Here is a 20,213-nt window from a genome sequence, read left to right as displayed (position 1 = left end):
GATCCGCAATACGTTAGATTGATTGTGGCAGGTGGCAAAAGGTTGATAAGAAGCTCTCTTTTTTTTCCCCCTCCCTTGGATAGATTGTCATAAGCAGATGTGCGTTCTGTAATTCGGCAAAGGGGGAGAAAATGCCTTTTGCAAGAACAATTATCAAAACAAAATTTGACCTATCAAACAACTTTTGGTGACAATGCCAATGTCAGCAAACAAAACCTCGAGAATACTACAAAATGGGCATTTATTGGGTTGTACCATTTAAAAAATGTGTTGCATTCGCCTGTAGAATTTAGGAGAGTAATGACTGAAGGTCTAAGACGAGTTGAAAATATAGCAGCTTTTCTCTCCTTATAGAAGCCGATGTCATGGAAGCTATTCTGTTGTATCGTCAAGGGCCCTGAGGTGCATATTAGCAGCATTGTCTCAACGGCTAGTTGTTCTTACATTGCCAAATAAAAGGAAACAGTTCAAAGGTTTGCTATCTCCGGGTTTTCTTTGACTGTAGCCTCTTAAAAGCCATAAATGTCACAGCAGCTGACAGGGAATACCTTGCAAAAAATTAGAAAAAAAGATCAGGAAAAACACAAGAGAACAAATAAAAAGAGGAAATCCAGATCATTCAGTCCTCTTTTTGTTGAGAGGGTTATTTCAATTTATTCAAGTCTGCAACATGGATAAATCTGTACTGATTTTGAGCTATAAACTTCTGAAAAATTAGTCTCAGTTGTTTGTAACATCAATTAGTGCTTACTAATATACTTTCATATTGACACAGAATTAACTTGCTGACTTGTCGGGAACCAACATTAGCTCATCAAAACGTGATGAAAAAAGACATGACAATCAACCTAGATGTATAAAGTTGGCAAAAGGAAACAAAATACTAATGAGACAAAATTTTGATCAAGTTTAGGTGCCCAATTTTCTGGAAGAACGTATATTTTTCGATAAAAGCATTAGCACTAGACATAGACAGAATAAGATGAGAGGAATGACCAATATATCAATGGCAAAAAACTCAGAAGCAGGTATTAGATATAGAACAGGGAATACCATGTAAATGTATAGTTAAGATGATCTTGCGGCATTACAGAACTCCGAACCAATGTGTTTGTATCCTTTGGAATTGGATAAGGATTGCTTGGGTCAACATTGTCATTGATGCCTTCAATGTAGAGTGTGTTCTCGGGGAGTCCACAAGCACGAGCAATGGCTGGAACATCAACGTAGAACCACTGGAAGGAACTGGGATCATTTGCTGGAACAAATATACTGGGCTTCTCACTTCCTCTAATAACTCCAATTACTTCTGTCGGCTTAACAGTTGGAGCTTGTTCCTGTTGATTGGATGTATTGCCATCAGGTGTCATGTTCAGATTACACACAACTTTAATCAGGAAATTGAAGTAAGAAAAGAGAACAACCTCTTCCACTTTCTTCTTTCTTGACCCAAACATCCACCAGGAGCTCTTTCCACTCTCTTGAGATGGGGTTGAAATACTTGAAGGTTGGTCATCAGCCGCAGCTACTTCCAAAGACTTGTCTCTCCAATTCCGTGGGACCCATCCCCTATTGACAAGAATTGGTGCTTGCACGCTGAAAGGAATTTGACATGATAAGACAGAATTAACCACTCATGTTGCTGTCAGACATGAAATTGAAGTGATTCAGAATCCAAACGGAAAGGGGCCAAAACTGTAATACAGAAAACTTAATCTTGGAGAAAAACTAGACGATTGTATGCTGGTTGGGTTAATATGCATACAAAGGTAAGGAGTGTAAAAAGGTAGTAGATCGTGTAAAACTTAGTTGCTAACCGTCTAGAAACCACGAGAATTAATCAATCCATAGACCAATCCGAAGAGCATTTAAACAAATTAAGGAAAGACTAACTAAATCATGAGATGTGCAATAAGAAAGCCAGATAGAATGTAATATAGTATTGTAGTTGAGCTAATACATGCATAGGTGAGTGAAGTGGAGTTACGAGAGGCACTTAAGTCCCCCCCACCCACCAAAAAAAAAAAAAAAAAGATGCACCAGACTTAACAGAAGTGAAGGAACTAAATTCTTGTTAAAGAGAAAGCTAGCTTTGAGATCTTATAAACGACAATATTGATTTGTGTATTAGCATATGCACCCAAGAACAAAACTCTTTGATCATAACAACACCCAAATCTTTTTAGGCTCTCTGTGGTCTGTATTAACTCAAGACCGCAATTCAGTGACATCTCTACTGCTATTCAGTAACTTCCTTTTAACATGTATAGCAGGTAACTAGATGTAGCCTATTCTTTTTTATTCATAAGTAAGGTGACTATAGAGGTAGCCTAAACCCTGTTTAACTTAGTCTTATGTACATGTACCTGTTAGGATCAGTTGCCAAAGGCATGAGAGGAGTAATAACATAGTAACCATTTTCAGTCACCCCTGAAATGCTTCTGGAGCGGGGCCCTATAAAAATGGACCTTTTCTCATCAAACACTCCTCTACAGAGCACCCTGCAGAACTCCAAAGAATCCAGATTTTCACTTGAAGGGGAAACCTCATTGCAGTTTAAAGGATCCATTCGCAATCGATTTTGTCTGTACTCAAGCATTTCAATCTGCAAATAGTAATCAGTGTTACAATTTCTTTCTCCAGCAATCTTGCATTATAGGTCAAATTGACTGAAACTATAATCAAGTAACCACACTCCAGGAGTTAGATACAGTGATTGATCAAACCAAGCAACCAAAAGTATCCATCAGAAACTAAAGGACCCGTTTGGCCATAAAAAATACACTTTTTCCCGGAATAATTTTTTACTTTACTTGAAAATCAGTGTTTGGTCATGAAAATTACTGTTTCCAACTCACGTTTCACTTTTGAAGCTGCATTTAAGTACATTCAAGCATGAGCGTTATTCCGAATATTCTCTGCAAAAAGTATAATGAAACACAATTTCGTCTCCAACTCCGACTCCATAAATTCCAAATAAAGTGAAAAATATTCAGAATGTATGGCCAAACGCCTACTAAATTGTATCAACAACACTTTTTATCACATCTTCTTTTATTAATTGCCAATTGAAACACACAATTAATTGCATCATAGAGAAATAAGAAATCTTCCCGAATATAAGTGAGCATTTGGCCATGAATAACTTTTACTTCTATCAGGAGTCGAATTCCGGAAATCATGTTTGGCCATAAAAATATCGAATTCCGGAATTTGAGAATCATCAAAAAGTCTGTCTTCACTCCAAACCACTCACAAAAATTCAAAAACAATTCCATTTTGTAGCATGACCAAACACAATATTTTTCACTTTGAAAACAAAAACTAGTACTTTTTTTTTCAAATTTCACAATTTTCATGGCCAATCGGGCCCTAAAAAAAATGATAGTTTTGGGAAAATGAGTTAACCTTATCTTGTCTTCTGAAAATTTGCCAAGTACCAAGTCCAAAGGTAATAACACCTGGTACAAAAAGCAGTAACTTTGACCATCTTGAAGGTCCACCTTTCTCTGAGGAATAAAAACAAACTCAGATCACCTGAATTCAAATAAAAATGATTACAATTTAAATTGTGGGAAAAATATTTGCTTTAGGGACCTGAAGGTTGAGTTTCAGGGACAGTGCTGGCAGGAGCTGACGTGGCGGCGACGGAGGAGTATCGGAGCTGCAATGCTTGTGTACTTCGCCGGAGAAGATTTCTGGTTAGGGTTTTAGAGATGGAAGCTGCCATGATCATACTACTGAACCTACCATTCCAAATGTCGTCGTTTTGATTCGAGGTAAAATGTTTGTGGGCGAATGCGAAAATTACAGAAAAAGTCGAGGGTTTTGTCGTAAATTTACTCGAACATTGAGCGAAGAACTCTTTTGCACGGATTAGCCCCTTCAAATGCACTCGTCTTCAAGTTTTGGTCCTCCTAATTGTGTGTGTAGTCGTAGTCGTTAGTTTTTGCATCGGCGCTCATTTCATGAAAATATCCGGACCTGATTCGCTCGGCATAAATTGTATAACACTTAACTTTGGAGGATGAAATTTTGCTTCGCTAGGCATAAATTCTGTAGGACTTATGTTATGCGGTGTAATATTTTCAAAAATTTGTTGTCGTATTCAGAACTAGAAGTTATGCTTTTTAGCGCATATGTTCTTTATCCTTTTTCATGCCCTTTTTTATGGAGAATTTTTATGTAGAGTTTTGAAAGTTTTTGCTGCGTGGGAAAAAAACATAACTATACAATAAGAGAAAAATATTTACAAAACCTTAGCAGAATTATTTAATCAACATTGGATGGCAGTGAGGAGTTACATATTGTAATGATTCCTCTATTAAAGGAACGTAGTTGGGCGAGATTATGGCCACTCATTAACAACCTTGATTCTCTTCCTACATTTTTGCTAAAAAAGTTATCTTCCACGCCAACAATTGTGTTCCTACTTTCTTTCCATTTAAGTAATCTGATTTTGCCGTATATTATATATATTAAATTATGCTATGTATAAAATACATCAGTATACATCTAAATTTGAATTATACCACGTATATTATATTTATATCAGGTATATTAATATTATACCTTAATACCATAGTATATGTTAAATTATACTCTGTATAAAATACATCAGTATACCTCTAAAGATGAATTATACCAGGTATATTATACTATACCTCAACAAAATTATCTTACAATTGAATTATACCATGTATATAAATACATTAGTATGCATAGAATATATATAAGAGAATTAAGGGAGTGTATAAGTTAAATAGCGAGAGAGAAAAGATGACAAACATGAAAAATATAACTGGATCCTAGTTTAGTGGGATATAATTTTTACATGTGCTAATTATCCGTAAGTTTTTTTTCTAATATTTTTAAAAAGATAATAAAAACTGTTATTTTTGAGGAACTTTAAAAGTTGTGCTAATTATATTCAAACTTTTAGAAGGGTGACAAATCACGGAATTTTTCCAAGTTTAAATACTATAAATTTGAGGGCCAAAAATTGAGCATCATCCCCAAATAGGAACATTTGTCAAGGGAATGGATGAGATTGGCCCATTCGCCCGACGGGCTATTTGCGCAAGTAGCCCAATACCAAAGTAAAACTAGGGCTCTTTTCACCCTTTATAAAATCTCGGATCTTTCTCATTGATTTCGTGATGTGGTCCTCCTCAGCCGCCGCGCCGGTCATTGCCTCAATTATCTGGAGATCTTGTTTGTGCAAATTATGTTATTTTTTTAATATGCTTTATGTTATAGAAAAGGCAATTAGTGTGCAAATTGCGCTTAGAAAAAAGATTAGTGCAATCAGCCCTATACATTGCCGATAACATGTCGTGAGTTTATATGCTTGCATGTGTCGTTCTTACTTACGGCTTGTGCACTATTAAGCTCGTAAATCCCTTTTAAATTTATTTCTATTTCATCCGTCTATTCTTTTCAAAATGATTTGTCTTAATTCCAGTTGCTTTTGGTTGATGATTTATGTTTCTATTTATATACACTTTTTTCACTTAAATTTACAAAATAGGTTGGTGTGCGTATGAACTGGTCCAGACACTTTAGGGATAGTTTGTGGTTAATAACTGGCAAGTTGCATTAATGCAGGAGCAACAAATAGTTTATGAAATGTAAATCCATAAAATCATTAAAGATAATTGTGAAAATTTATTTATACTCAAATACACCCAAACTAGAACCATCACAATTGATTGGTCAATCCAACCAAGATGATTATGCTTATGGAATACCAAGTCATTAAGGGCAATTTTCTAATGTAACAGCATGGGAGACATTAGAGCTTCTAGGCTAAAAAGTATCCTTCTCACTAATTAGATCGCATGCCCATTTACAATTTGCTCTTCTACTTTGAATAGAAGAAAAAGGACATTTTCAGATCTCTTATATGTTTTTTCAGTTCTTTTATGTGTAAAAAAAAACAAAAATTAAATAATTTCTCGTAAAAATGTCATAAAACTATTTTTTTTTTTGTAAAGGACTAAAAAGCCACTTCTCCGTGAAGTGAGCTATGACATTCATTTATACCTTTCAAGATGTCATTTTTATTATGGAGACTACTCTTGTGCAAGTTGCCATTTGAGGAAGTTCTGGCCAGTTTTGGCCAAACAGTCAGTTTCCAGATGTGCTAGCTGCACTAGACCACACAGTGAATTTACACAATGTATTTATAGAAAATGAGGCAGCCAACTACCTATGGAAATTCTTTGGAGGTCCTTAATTGGCCTCTTAGAAGGACCTTGAAGGAGTGGTGGGACACTAATCCAAAGAACAACATCCACAAGATGCTTCTTCAAATTGTACCAATATGTATTTATTGGGAAATTTGGAGGAATTGGGCTGCTTGTAAATATGGAGACCAAAAGAAATGGAAATTAGCATAGGAGTTATCATAAGAAATGAGGCAGAGGTTCTCTTAATGGCTTTCTCTATTCCCATCTAGTGTAGCACAACAATCAAGCTGAAGCATTACCATTCGAACCTAACATAATAAAAGAATATAAATTGTATGAAATGGAATACAGACTCTAAATACGTTTCATAGTGAAAAAATATCCATAATAGGCAAAACTATAAGTATTGTTAATTCTTTTTGTTCTGTAACGTATCAGTCATCTTTTGCTGCTCACATGTAAGATAGATAAGTATAGGTATACCTTGTAAAGATATGTACACAATTATCTAAAGTAAGTACTATTATCTTCTTATTCATCACTGCTGGCTGATAAACAAGTTGCAACCAGTGAAATGTACAATTACTTTAAACAAAGGGAAAAAGTCCTCAAGTCTATTTCTACTGTTAAGAGAGACCAAAGGGAGTAGCAATTAAAGAAAGTTCATCCTTTCTTCTTGCAGTTGCTCCATCTGTTTCAGTCATATCAAAATTATCTGGAGTAACCCCATAAGGAGTCTTCCACTCAAAGTGATAAAGCAACTGAGCTAAAGGATGTCCTACATTCACTAAGCCGAATAACAACCCTGGACACATTCTTCTACCTGCGCCAAATGGAATAAATTCAAAGTGATTTCCTTTGAAATCAATAGAATTATTTTCAAATCTCTCAGGTATAAAACTTTCTGAATTATGCCAATATTTAGAATCTCTTCCAATTGCCCATGCATTCACCATGATTCTTGTTTTGATAGGTATTGTGTATTTGTCAATTTTTGTTTCTTCTCTGCATTCCCTTGGGAGTAACAAAGGAAGTGGAGGATGCAGCCTTAATGTTTCTTTAATCACTAATTCTAGATACTTCAACTCTTCTAGATCAGTATCTTCAAATATTTCTCTTCCCTTTAGGACTTCTCTAACTTCAAGTTGTGCTTTAGCCATGATACTTGGATTTCTTATCATTTCTTACCGATAAAAGGAAATGGTCTCCATGGTCCTAAAAGCCCAAATAATTGTCGCTCCATATATCTCAGACCTTTTGAGAAGCTCAATATTGATGTTTCAGCTCCTGCCAAGAACATGTCCTGCATGTAATTAAAAATACTGAGATATGCCTAATATTTGAAGTTCCAATATTACAGTCTAGAATTAAAAATAACCTCAAATTTCTAATACTAATAAATAATAAAATGAAAAAAGAAAAGAGAATGTGATGAGGCCAGCAACAACACCAAGGGGGCAGTACTCTTCAATGCTTAAATACTCATCCTGTCTAGGCTTGTAATGAAGATGCAGTTGTAATAGATAAAGACGAAACACTAAGATCTAGTTCTAGAATCCTATATGAGCTAGATGATGTAGTAAAATATTTTTTTTTTATTGTTTGACAAAAACAAAAAAAGAGAGAAGAGAATGAGATGTTTTATAGGGTACTAAACTTACAAAAATAACTGCTTTGATATTCTTATTTGTGATGGGAGTTCCCAATTCGCCACTCTTCATGACTCGCAGTAGAACATCGATTAAATCTTCACCTCCAGACTCACTATAGCCCTTCTTACCATTTGCTTGATTTTCCCGATGTTCATTAATGATATTCTCCAAAATTACATCTGCTTCTTTGTGAACCTTCAATATTTTTGGTTTTGATTGACTTCAATCCACTAATCTTCAACTGAAGCCATTTTCGGGTGCTTTAAGGAAATAAATCAGATCCTACTAAGTCAAATCCTAACACTCTAGCAGCTAATACTATACGGCATCCTTTGATCAACATTATCAACTCTATCTTGATCTTGCTCATTAATGATATTACTTTACTTTTCCTTCAAAGCTGACCTACAAGTCACAGAACTTGTAAACCAATCTATTTTGTCCGATAAGTTGATCAATGAATCAGGCATAGAATTAACCGATGAAACAAGACTTGACATCTCTGCTTGTCGAATTGAATTAAATGATTTTACCATCTTTGTGCTAAGAAGTTCCACGATGCACACTTTGCGCATGTTTCTCCAATAATCACCATATGGACATGTTCCAATGTCCGAGTAATTGTACATAATAATTTCTCCAAACATAAATTGAGGCCTAGTAGCAAAATGAAGGTCTTGAGTTTTCATAATTTCTTTTGCCATATCAGGTGAAGATACAACAATAGTTGATGTTTCCCAACAAAGCAGACGTAAATGGAAGATCGGCCCATATTTTTGTGATAGATTTCTGAAAGTATGATGTATCAAGCGCCCATTCATTAATTGGTGCAAGTTACCTAGGAGGATATATATATATATATATATTCCATAAAAAGGATTTTTTTTTTTCTAGTCTGGTTTACCATTATGAACACAGAATCATGGTCCTGGTGTTGTGTTTTAGTTGGGCATGATGAGAGTAAAAGGTTACATAGAACTTTTTGCACCACCACCACAACAACAACAACATCAAGGTTTTTGATTTCTTCCATATATGAACTAAATGAAATATGAACGAAAGGAAGAGCAAGAGTGAAATGAAGATGGAAAGTAGGTGTCGTGTCTCCATATATCTCAGAAAGGAAATGATGCCTTTTGAGAAGCTCAATATTGTACTGAACTGATAAGAAAATAGGCACTCATGAATAAATATCCACACATTTATGAGATATGGAGTAGATATTTTCCAAATTGGTGTAACTGTGTAACAACCCTTTATCATTTTTTAGAAGAAAATTTAAAATTAGCTGGCTTTTGATAGGTATTGTGTAATTGCCAATTTTTGAAAAATGGTTCCAATGTCTCAAGTTTTAAGTTTCTCGCTTCACGTTGTGCTGTCACCTCTTATCATTTACGCAGTCTTTGTTGTCGATGATGTTTCGGCTCTGTATGAACATATCTTTGATTAATTAATATTTTAGATGTTCCAATATTATAATCTAGAATAAAAAATAACTTCAAAATTATTTTAATACTCAAAATAATTTTTTTTACCAAAAAAATAACTCAATTCGTCACTCTCCGAATCCTTCGCCCTCCGGAATGCATCAAATTTTTTTTTAATGAAAAATAATACGGAATTATTTTTATATTTTTTTGAAAAATTATCCGTATTATTTTTAATGCCGAAAAAATCAACATTATCAAGGTATCTTGATTATGGATTGAGTTATTTTAACACTTGTAAAAAATTATTTGATTAATGAGTAAAATAATTTAAGACTGAATCTCTGATGATTTGACCATCTTTGCACTAAGAATAAATATGGACACCGATGTACATTTATAATTGCAAAATGAAGGTCTTGAGTTTTCATTATTTCTTTTGCCATATCAAACAATAAACGTGTTTCTCAAAGATAAAGATCGATAGAACTATTTTAATTGGTGCAAGTTACAATAAAAGGTGGTGTACCTTTGTTAAGGTTTTTTCAAGAGTTTTTTTGTGTCAATCTCAGAAAGGAAATGATCACATGTTTTTTTTCATGAATTATGCACACATTTATGTATGGAGTAGATAGTTTCCACTTTGTATTTCCTATCATTTTTTTTGGTCAATAGCCATGTTTTTTTCGTACACTTGTCCATAATTTTTTCAAGTAGAATTATTGCCCCCTTTTGTGCTTAGGTGGCATGCAAAGTGTTTTGCAATCTCAACTCTCAAGTAACGCGTAAGAAGATAAATTTAAGCCAAAATGTAATTTATTTAAAATACAGTACTAGTATTTTTTTACTTTATTTTAGTTTTAGTTTTTTCTTCTTTTTTCTTTTTTCTCGTTCTTCAATTTTGCTTCTGCAACATATTACCTCTCTCTACTGATTTCAAGACCAACGTTTTTCATGGTCTCCACTACTGGCAAAATGTGATAAGTTGGTAAGATATACTACTATCCTGAAATTGGTGTTGGTTACAAAAGGTGGTCTTTATACATGCCACGCTATAAACAAATATAGGGGATCATTGGATCCTGCAAAGTTTAAGTGTTCTCTTATAAAAAGGGGACAAATTCATAAGAGAAAATTTGTATTATCCTTCAGTACTTCTTTCATGGGAGGAAATATATATTATCCCTTAGTACTTTCGTCCTGTATTTAATAATAAAACAAATTTCTAATTGAACAATATTCACGCGTATATGACAAGCATAAGTGAAAAAGGCCCTAATGTTAATTTTTGGGGTAAAGAAGATGTTGTTCCCAATTTACATGATGGTCTTTGATTGAACATGAATTTAAGATTTATACTTGAAACTTGTTAATTAGTCTAGCCATAATGGTATATCAATTATATGACTAAGTGTAGACGGAGAAATTTAAAATTAAATTATTTAAATTTATACAAATATATAATTGCTTCTAAAGTTAAAAAATACGGGGCTTCTCACTTCCTCTTAACAACTCCAATTACTTTTGTGTCTTACCAACTCGCACCATAATATCTTGAAATAATTTCAGAAACCTTCCTTCATGTTTTGCTTCCTAATACTATCTTTTTCTGAAGATAATTTTAGAGATGTGGTGGCTATGTATTATAGGCAGATATATATTTCCAGATATTTTGTTATCTCTATGCATCATTCAATCAAGTCTGCAACAAAATCACTCGAAGTTAAGGAAATAACCCACCAAAGTAGGAAAAGAGAATTCAAGTACAATCATCACAAAATCACACGCATGCATAAATATAGATATACCATGTAAAGATATGTAGTTATTGTGAAATAAACTTTTTTATCTTCTTATCCATCTCCGGTTGATAAACAAGCTGCAATTAGTGAAAAGTACAACTACGTACTTCAAACAAGGAACAAAGTTCTCAAGTCTATTCTGTTTTTAAGAGAGGAGTAGCAATTAAACAAAGATCTTCTTTTCTTCTGGCGGTTGCTCCATCTGTTTCGGTCATGTCTAAATTGTCTGGATTGACTCCATAAGGAGTCTTCCAATCGAAGTGATAAAGTAACTGAGCTAAAGGATGTCCTACATTCACTAATCCGAATAATAACCCTGGACATATTCTTCTTCCTGCGCCAAATGGAACAAATTCAAAATGATTTCCTCTGAAATCAATAGAATTATTTTCGAATCTCTCCAATATAAAATTTTCTGAATTATGCCAATATGTAGGATCTCTTCCAATTGCCCATGCATTCACTATAATGTTGGTTTTGATTGGTATTGTGTATTTGTTAATTTTTCTTTCTTCTCTGCATTGCCTTGGTAATAGAGTAATAGGAGGGTGTAACCTTAATGTTTCTTTAATCACTAATTTTAGATACTTCAACTCTTCTAAATCTGTATCCTCAAATGTTTTCTTTCCATTTAAGACTTCTCGAACTTCAAGTTGTGCTTTAACCATAACATTTGGATTTCTTATCATTTCTGCCAACGCCCAAAGAATTGTTGTAGTTGTTGTTTCAGATCCTACTATAAAAATGTCCTGCACGTAATGAAAATATTAAGATATATGTGTCGATTATTCAATGTTTCAAGATAACACTCTAGCATAAAAAATTAAATTCAAATTCTTAATACTAACAGTAAATAATATAATGAAAAAAAAAGAAGAGAGAATAAGATGTCTCATGTAGCAGTAAACTTACAAAAATAACTCCTTTGATATTCTCATTTGTGATTGGAGTGTTCAATTCTCCACTCTCCATGACTCGTAGTAGAACATCAATCAAATCTTCACCTCCAAACTCACCATTGCCCTGTTACCATTTGTTCGATTTTCGCTATGCTCATTAATGATATTCTCCAAAATTACATCAGCTTTTTTGTGAACCTTCAATATTTTTGACTTAAATCCACTAACCTCGTGAGCCCATTTTCGGGAAGGAAAGAAATCACCCAAGTCAAATCCTGTAGCTAATGATGTCACATCCTTTATCAACATTATCAATTTATCTTGACCATGTATTATTTTTCCAAAAGCCGACCTACAAGTTACAGAACTTGTAAACCAAAAAAATTCTGTGTGACAAGTTGATCAATGTGTCATTAGGCATAGAATTAAGCGATGAAACGAGACTTTCCATCTTTGCTTGTCGAATCGAACTAAATGATTTGACCATCTTTGCGTTTAGAAGTTCCATGGTGCACACTTTGCGCATATTTCTCAAGTAATCACTATATGCACAAGTTATAATGTCTGTATGATTGTACATAATAATTTCTCCAAACATAAACTCAGGTCTATTAGCAAAGCGAAGGTCTTGGTTTTTCATAATTTCTTTCGCCATCTCAGGTGAAGATACAACAACAACTAATAATTCTCCTAAACGTAAATGAAAGATCGGTCCATATCTTTTGATAGACTTCTTAACGTATGATGTGGCAGACGACCGTTCATTAATTGGTGCAAGTTCCCTACTAACGGTAGACTCCATGGCCCTGGAGGCAGTCTTTTTTTGTTAAAGGTTTTTGATTTCTTCCATATATGAACTAAACATAAGATGAAGGAAAGGAATAACAAGAGTGAAATAAAGATGAAAGGTAAGTGTTGTGTCTCCATATATCTCAGAATGGAATTAACGATCTTATTTTATGTTTATGGAAATTCATTCATGCATGCTTCATGTTTATATAGAAAGGGAATGTCTGATCAAGAGGAATTAATGTTAATTTATCCATAGGTTATTTTTGGAAAGCTATAAATATTATACTGAGCTGATAAAATTTGATGTAAGCTGGCGAGGTACTGTTATGATTTTGTACAGATGGGGTTGTCATAAATTTTCTGCCACCATAATTGACTTTTCCATTCAGTACTTAAGTCAGTCTTTTTTATGTGATCCCATTTGATTAAAAGTTAGTTCCCGCCATCACAGCGGAATTTGCTATTCTGTACTTCTACCGTTCCCTTTTACAACTTTATATTCCCCTTGTAAGTTATTTATTGGGAGTTTATTTTACTAAATTATCCTTATTAATGTGATTAAAATCCTATCAACAAAGCAATGATTGAGGAGCGTCGGCGCTTAATGATAAGTAATTTTGAATGAAAATATCAAATCTTTCTTAATTTGTCAAAATAAATAAAATAAAAATTATTTTTAGTATACTGAACTAGTAAAAGGAAGAAATTGTTGGGCTTTTAAAGGTGTGAATGGAACATGAATAGCTGTGACTTTTCTGATAAGGCACAATAGGACTTTGTTGGCATATAAATACGTGTCTGTTTCCTCAGATTTTTACTTACGAAAATTCTGATTGTCTTCTTCTTTAATTTCTTTCTGCACTTCAAATAATTTATGTGTGATTTGCTGCCGCCTGTCGCGTTCACCGTTTACCGGAGTTTGAGCAACCGCTACACTGGTGAGTTAATTTGTTCTATCCTAGGAGGATATATATATATATATATATTCCATAACCTCGGATTTTTCTATTTTCCGATTTTATTGATTTTCTGGTTTACCATTATGAACACAGAATACTAACAGGAACTATATTTTGAGAGTGACCGATGAATAGTTTCAAGATTTGTGTGCAATTTTTGACTGCCGCAATTGTGACCTTTATTTTGTGTGTTGTGTTTTAACTTCTAGTTGGGCCTCTTTCTTGATGATGAGAGTAAAAGTATAGATTAAGAAAACTGTAGGTGATTGAGTTCAAGTTCATAGAACTATATGAACACTTGATAGATACACCACCACCACAACAACAACAACATACTTGATAGATACGCAACAAAGTTCTTTATTTTGCTAGTACAGAATTAGGTTCGTCGAGGCACATTAAAATGCTTTCAGAAGCAACAAAATGTTATGAAAGTAAATCGATAAAATCATTAAAATAAATCTCAAGTACACCAAAAGTTGAAGGAAATCTAATTTCATAACCATGTCACTTGTTAGGAATTACAATAAGATGGAATCGAACCTAACATAATAAAAGAATATCAAAGGTATGAAATTGAATACAAAAACAAAATAGTGCTTGTTCCATGGTTTACCCTCTTAAAATACATTTCATTTTAGGCAAACCTCAAGTGTTGCTAATATTTTGTTCTTTGACGTATCTATCACCTTTGCCGCTCACATGTAAGATAAATATAGGTATACCTTGTAAAGATATGTAGACAAGTTATCTAAATTAAGTACTATTATCTTCTTATTCATCACTGCTGGCTGATAAACAAGTTGCAACCAGTGAAATGTACAATTACTTTAAACAAAGGGAAAAAGTCCTTAAGTCTGTTAAGAGAGACCAAAGGGAGTAGCAATTAAACAAAGATCTTCCTTTCTTCTTGCAGTTACTCCATCTGTCTCGGCCATGTCAAAATTATCTGGAGTAACCTCATAAGGAGTCTTCCAATCAAAGTGATAAAGCAACTGAGCTAAAGGATGTCCTACATTTACTAAGCCGAATAACAACCCTGGACACATTCTTCTACCTGCACCAAATGGAATAAATTCAAAGTGATTTCCTTTGAAATCAATAGAATTATTTTCAAACCTCTCAGGGATAAAGCTTTCTGGATAATGCCAATATTTAGGATCTCTTCCGATTGCCCATGCATTCACTAGGACTCTGGTTTTGATAGGTATTGTGTAATTGCCAATTTTTGTTTCTTTTCTGCATTCCCTTGGGAGTAACAGAGGAAGAGGAGGGTGTAGCCTTAATGTCTCCTTAATCACTAATTGTAGATACTTCAACTCTTCAAGATCAGTGTCCTCAAATGTTTTCTTTCCCTTCAGGATTTCTCTGACTTCACGTTGTGCTTTAACCATGATGCTTGGATTTCTTATCATTTCTGCCAATGCCCAAATAATTGTTGTCGATGATGTTTCAGCTCCTGCTATGAACATATCCTGAATGTAATTAATAAAATATTGAAATATACCTAATTTTAGATGTTCCAATATTATAATCTAGAATAAAAAAATAACCTCAACTTTTTTAATACTAATAAATAATAAAATGAAAAAAAGAAAATAAAAGAGAATGAGATGTTTTATATGGCACTAAACTTACAGAAATAACTGCTTTGATATTATTATGTGTGAATGGAAGTTCCCAATTCGTCACTCTCCATGACCCGCAATAGAACATCGATTAAGTCTTCACCTCCAGACTCGATATTGCCCTTCTTACCATTTGCTAGATTTTCCAGATGTTCATTAATGATATTCTCTAAAATTACATCTGCTTCTTTGTGAACCTTCAATATTTTTGACTTCAATCCACTAATCTCGTGAAGCCATTTTCGGGAAGGAAATAAATCAGCCAAGTCAAATCCTGCAGCTAATAATGCGACATCCTTTATCAACATTATCAAGGTATCTTGATTATGGATTAGTTTTCCCAAAGCCAACCTACAAGTTACAACACTTGTAAACCAAAAAATTTTGTCTGACAAGTTGATTAATGAGTTGGGCATAGAATTAATCGATGAAATAAGACTTGACATCTCTGCTTGTCGAATTGAATTAAATGATTTGACCATCTTTGCACTAAGAAGTTCCAAGATGCACACTTTGCGCATGTTTCTCCAATAATCACCATATGGACATGTTCCAATGTCCGAGTGATTGTACATAATAATTTCTCCGGCCATTAATTGAGGCCTAGTTGCAAAATGAAGGTCTTGAGTTTTCATTATTTCTTTTGCCATATCAAGTGAAGATACAACAATAACTGATGTTTCTCCAAGACGTAAGTGAAAGATCGGTCCATATCTTTGCGATAGATTTCTGAAAGTATGATGAATCAAGCGCCCATTAATTAATTGGTGCAAGTTACCAATAAAAGGTAGCCTCCATGGCCCTGGAGGCAACCTTTTGTTAAAGGTTTTTGATTCCTTCTATATTTGAATTAAATGAAATATGAAAGAAAGGAAGAGCAAGAGTGAAATGAAGATGAAAAGTAAGTGTTGTGTCTCCATATATCTCAGAAAGGAAATGATCCCTTTTGAGAAGATCAATATTGCATTGAACTGATATGAAAATAGGCTCTCATGAATAAATATGCACACATTTATGAGATATGGAGTAGATAGTTTCCAAATTGGTGTACCTTTGTATTTCCTATCATTTTTTTGGTCAATAGCACATGTTTTTTTCGTACACTTGTCCAGTAATTTTTTCAAGTAGAATTATTGTCCCTTTTATGCTTAGGTGGCATGCAAAGTGTTTTGAACTCTCAAGTAGCGCGTAAGAAGATAAATTTAAGCAAAAAATAAATGTATTTTATTTAAAATACAGTACTAGTATTTTTTTACTTTATTTTAGTTTTAGTTTTTTCTATTCTTTTCTTTTTTCTCTTTCTTCAATTTTGCTTCTGCAACAAATTACCCCGAGTCCCGACTAATTTCAAGACCAACGTTTTTCATGGTCTCCGCTACTGGCAAAATGTGATAAGTTGGTGAGATATACTACTATCCTGAAATTGGTGTTGGTTGCAAAAGGTGGTCTTTATACATGCCACACTATAAACAAATATAGGGGATCATTGAATCCTGCAAAGTTTAAGTGTTCTCTTATAAAAAGGGGACAAATTCATAAGAAAAAATTTGTATTATCCTTCAGTACTTCTTTCATGGAAGGAAATATATATTATCCCTTAGTACTTTCGTCCTGTATTTAATAATAAAACAAATTTCTAATTGGACAATATTCACGCGTATATGACAAGCATAAGTGAAAAAGGCCCTAATGTTAATTTTTGGGGTAAAGAAGATGTTGTTCCCAATTTACTTGCATGATGGTCTTTGATTGAGCATGAATTTAAGATTTATACCTGAAACTTGTTAATTAGTCTAGCCATAATGGTATATCAATTATCTGACTAAGTGTAGACGGAGAAATTTTAAAATTAAATTATTTAAATTTATACAAATATATAATTGCTTCTAAAGTTAAAAAAAATACTGGGTTCTCACTTCCTCTTAACAACTCCAATTACTTTTGTGTCTTACCAACTCGCACCATAGTATCTTGAGATAATTTCAGAAACCTTCCTTCATGTTTTGCTTCCTAATACTATCTTTTTCTCAAGATAATTTTAGAGATGTGGTGGCTCTGTATTATAGGTAGATATATATTTCCAGATATTTTGTTATCTCAATGCATCATTCAATCAAATCTGCAACAAAATCACTCGAAGTTAAGGAAATAACCCACCAAAGTAGGAAAAGAGAATTCAAGTACAATCATCACAAAATCACACGCATGCATAAATATAGATATACCATGTAAAGATATGTAGTTATTGTAAAATAAACTTTTTTATCTTCTTATCCATCTCCGGTTGATAAACAAGCTGCAATTAGTGAAAAGTACAACTACGTACTTCAAACAAGGAACAAAGTTCTCAAGTCTATTATGTTTTTAAGAGAAATTAAACGGAGTAGCAATTAAACAAAGATCTTCTTTTCTTCTGGCGGTTGCTCCATCTGTTTCGGTCATGTCTAAATTGTCTGGATTGACTCCATAAGGAGTCTTCCAATCGAAGTGATAAAGTAACTGAGCTAAAGGATGTCCTACATTCACTAATCCGAATAATAACCCTGGACATATTCTTCTTCCTGCGCCAAATGGAACAAATTCAAAATGATTTCCTCTGAAATCAATAGAATTATTTTCAAATCTCTCCGGTATAAAATTTTCTGAATTATGCCAATATGTAGGATCTCTTCCAATTGCCCATGCATTCACTATAATGTTGGTTTTGATGGGTATTGTGTATTTGTCAATTTTTGTTTCTTCTCTGCATTGCCTTGGTAATAGAGTAATAGGAGGGTGTAACCTTAATGTTTCTTTAATCACTAATTTTAGATACTTCAACTCTTCTAAATTTGTATCCTCATATGTTTTATTTCCATTTAAGACTTCTCGAACTTCAAGTTGTGCTTTAACCATAACATTTGGATTTCTTATCATTTCCGCCAACGCCCAAAGAATTGTTGTAGCTGCTGTTTCAGATCCCGCCATAAAAATGTCCTGCACGTAATGAAAATATTAACATAGATGTACCGAGTATTTAATGTTCCAAGATAACACTCTATCATAAAAAATTAACTTCAAATTCTTAATACTAACAGTAAATAATATAATTAAAAAAAAAAAAAAAAAAGAGAGAGAGAATGAGATGTCTCATGTAGCAGTAAACTTACAAAAATAACTCCTTTGATATTCTCATTTGTGATTGGAGTGTTCAATTCTCCACTCTCCATGACTCGTAGTAGAACATCAATCAAATCTTCACCTCCAAACTCACCATTGCCCTTCTTACCATTTGTTCGATTTTCCCTATGCTCATTAATGATATTCTCCAAAATTACATCAGCTTTTTTGTGAACCTTCAATATTTTTGACTTAAATCCACTAACCTCATGAACCCATTTTCGGGAAGGAAAGAAATCACCCAAGTCAAATCCTGTAGCTAACGATGTGACATCCTTTATCAACATTATCAATTTATCTTGACCATGTATTATTTTTCCAAAAGCCGACCTACAAGTTACAGAACTTGTAAACCAAAAAATTCTGTGTGACAAGTTGATCAATGTGTCATTAGGCATAGAATTAAGCGATGAAACGAGACTTTCCATCTCTGCTTGTCGAATCGAACTAAATGATTTGACCATCTTTGCGTTTAGAAGTTCGATGGTGCACACTTTGCGCATATTTCTCCAGTAATCACTATATGCACAAGTTATAATGTCTGTATGATTGTACATAATAATTTCTCCAAACATAAATTCAGGTCTATTAGCAAAGCGAAGGTCCTGGGTTTTCATAATTTCTTTCGCCATCTCAGGTGAAGATACAACAACAATTGATAATTCTCCTAAACGTAAATGAAAGATCGGTCCATATCTTTGTGATAGACTTCTCAAAGTATGATGTGGCAAACGACCGTTCATTAATTGGTGCAAGTTCCCTACCAAAGGTAGACTCCATGGTCCTGGAGGCAGTCTTTTTTTGTTAAAGGTTTTTGATTTCTTCCATAGATGAACTAAACATAAGATGAAGGAAAGGAATAACAAGAGTGAAATAAAGATCAAAGGTAATTGTTGTGTCTCCATATATCTCAGAAAGGAATTAACGATCTTATTTTATGTTTATGGAAATTCATTCATGCATGCTTCAGGTTTATATAGAAAGGGAATTTCTGTTCCAGAGGAATTAATGTTAATTTATCCATTTGTTATTTTGGGAAAGCTATAAATGTTATATTGAGCTCATAAAATTTGATTTAAGCCAACGAGGTACTATTATGATTTTGTCAAGATTGGGTTGTCATGAATTTTCTGCCACCATAATTGACTTTTCCGTTCAGTACTTACGTGAATTTCTTTTATATGGTCCGATTTGATAGTAAAAATTAGTTTCCGCCACCATAGTAGACTTTGTTGTCTTCCACCGTTCCCTTTTACAACTTTATGTTCCACTTATAAGTTATTTATTGAGAGTTTATTTTACTAAATTATCCTTATTGATGTAATTAAAATCCTATCAACAAAGCAATGATTGAGGAGCGTCTGTGCTTAATGATAAGTAATATTGAATGAAAATATTAAATCTTTCTTAATTTGGCAAAATAAATAAAATAAAAACTATTTTTAGAATACTGAATTAGTAAAAGGAAGAAATTGTTGGGCTTTTAAAAGGTGTGAATGAAAAATGAATAGTTGTGACTTTTCTGATAAGGCACAATTAGACTTGTTCACACTATCCTTTGTTGGCTTATAAATACATGTCTGTTTCCTCATATTTTTACTTCTGAAAATTCTGATTGTCTTCTTCTTTAATTTCTTTCTGCACTTCAAATAATTTATGTGTGATTTTTTGCCGCTTATTGCGTTCACCGTTTACCGGAGTTTG

General features: G+C 33.5%; 3 protein-coding genes and 2 pseudogenes across 3 annotated transcripts; all 5 read right to left on the bottom strand.

The window, feature by feature from the left end:
- Window positions 1-150: 150 nt before the first annotated feature.
- LOC132043962 (surfeit locus protein 1) lies at window positions 151-3,995 on the bottom strand. The gene is made up of 6 exons (XM_059434428.1): window positions 3,598-3,995; window positions 3,409-3,509; window positions 2,367-2,605; window positions 1,425-1,596; window positions 1,054-1,337; window positions 151-548 (listed from the first exon to the last, which is right to left on the bottom strand). Exons 1-6 carry the CDS (start codon window positions 3,734-3,736, stop codon window positions 479-481), a joined length of 1,005 nt encoding a protein of 334 aa, XP_059290411.1. The 5' UTR covers window positions 3,737-3,995; the 3' UTR covers window positions 151-478.
- A 2,473-nt stretch (window positions 3,996-6,468) lies between these two features.
- On the bottom strand, window positions 6,469-7,372 carry LOC132043982 (premnaspirodiene oxygenase-like). The gene has a single exon (XM_059434461.1). It carries the CDS (start codon window positions 7,370-7,372, stop codon window positions 6,818-6,820), a length of 555 nt encoding a protein of 184 aa, XP_059290444.1. The 3' UTR covers window positions 6,469-6,817.
- A 3,834-nt stretch (window positions 7,373-11,206) lies between these two features.
- On the bottom strand, window positions 11,207-12,902 carry LOC132043991 (premnaspirodiene oxygenase-like; annotated as a pseudogene).
- A 1,299-nt stretch (window positions 12,903-14,201) lies between these two features.
- Window positions 14,202-16,375, bottom strand: LOC132043972 (premnaspirodiene oxygenase-like; annotated as a pseudogene).
- Window positions 16,376-17,499: 1,124 nt separating this feature from the next.
- Window positions 17,500-20,213, bottom strand: LOC132043984 (premnaspirodiene oxygenase-like). The gene is made up of 2 exons (XM_059434465.1): window positions 18,500-20,213; window positions 17,500-18,326 (listed from the first exon to the last, which is right to left on the bottom strand). The coding sequence occupies exons 1-2, from the start codon at window positions 19,412-19,414 to the stop codon at window positions 17,715-17,717; spliced, it is 1,527 nt and encodes a 508-aa protein (XP_059290448.1). The 5' UTR covers window positions 19,415-20,213; the 3' UTR covers window positions 17,500-17,714.

Source organism: Lycium ferocissimum, unplaced genomic scaffold, assembly GCF_029784015.1.
Source record: "Lycium ferocissimum isolate CSIRO_LF1 unplaced genomic scaffold, AGI_CSIRO_Lferr_CH_V1 ctg32, whole genome shotgun sequence".
Taxonomy (NCBI): Eukaryota; Viridiplantae; Streptophyta; class Magnoliopsida; order Solanales; family Solanaceae; genus Lycium; species Lycium ferocissimum.
This window is presented reverse-complemented; position numbering and strand designations above follow the sequence as displayed.

What these genes read in the sequence shown, in the direction of transcription:
- LOC132043962 (XM_059434428.1), bottom strand. Translation starts at nt 3,736, where the DNA reads ATGATCATGGCAGCTTCCATCTCTAAAACCCTAACCAGAAATCTTCTC. An exon ending in TTTTCAGAAGACAAGATAAG is followed by an intron (nt 2,606 to 3,408) that starts GTTAACTCATTT and finishes TACTATTTGCAG; the next exon opens with ATTGAAATGCTTGAGTACAG. An exon ending in GAAAGAAGAAAGTGGAAGAG is followed by an intron (nt 1,338 to 1,424) that starts GTTGTTCTCTTT and finishes TCCAATCAACAG; the next exon opens with GAACAAGCTCCAACTGTTAA.
- LOC132043982 (XM_059434461.1), bottom strand. Translation starts at nt 7,372, where the DNA reads ATGATAAGAAATCCAAGTATCATGGCTAAAGCACAACTTGAAGTTAGA.
- LOC132043984 (XM_059434465.1), bottom strand. Translation starts at nt 19,414, where the DNA reads ATGGAGACACAACAATTACCTTTGATCTTTATTTCACTCTTGTTATTC. An exon ending in ATATCAAAGGAGTTATTTTT is followed by an intron (nt 18,327 to 18,499) that starts GTAAGTTTACTG and finishes CATTACGTGCAG; the next exon opens with GACATTTTTATGGCGGGATC.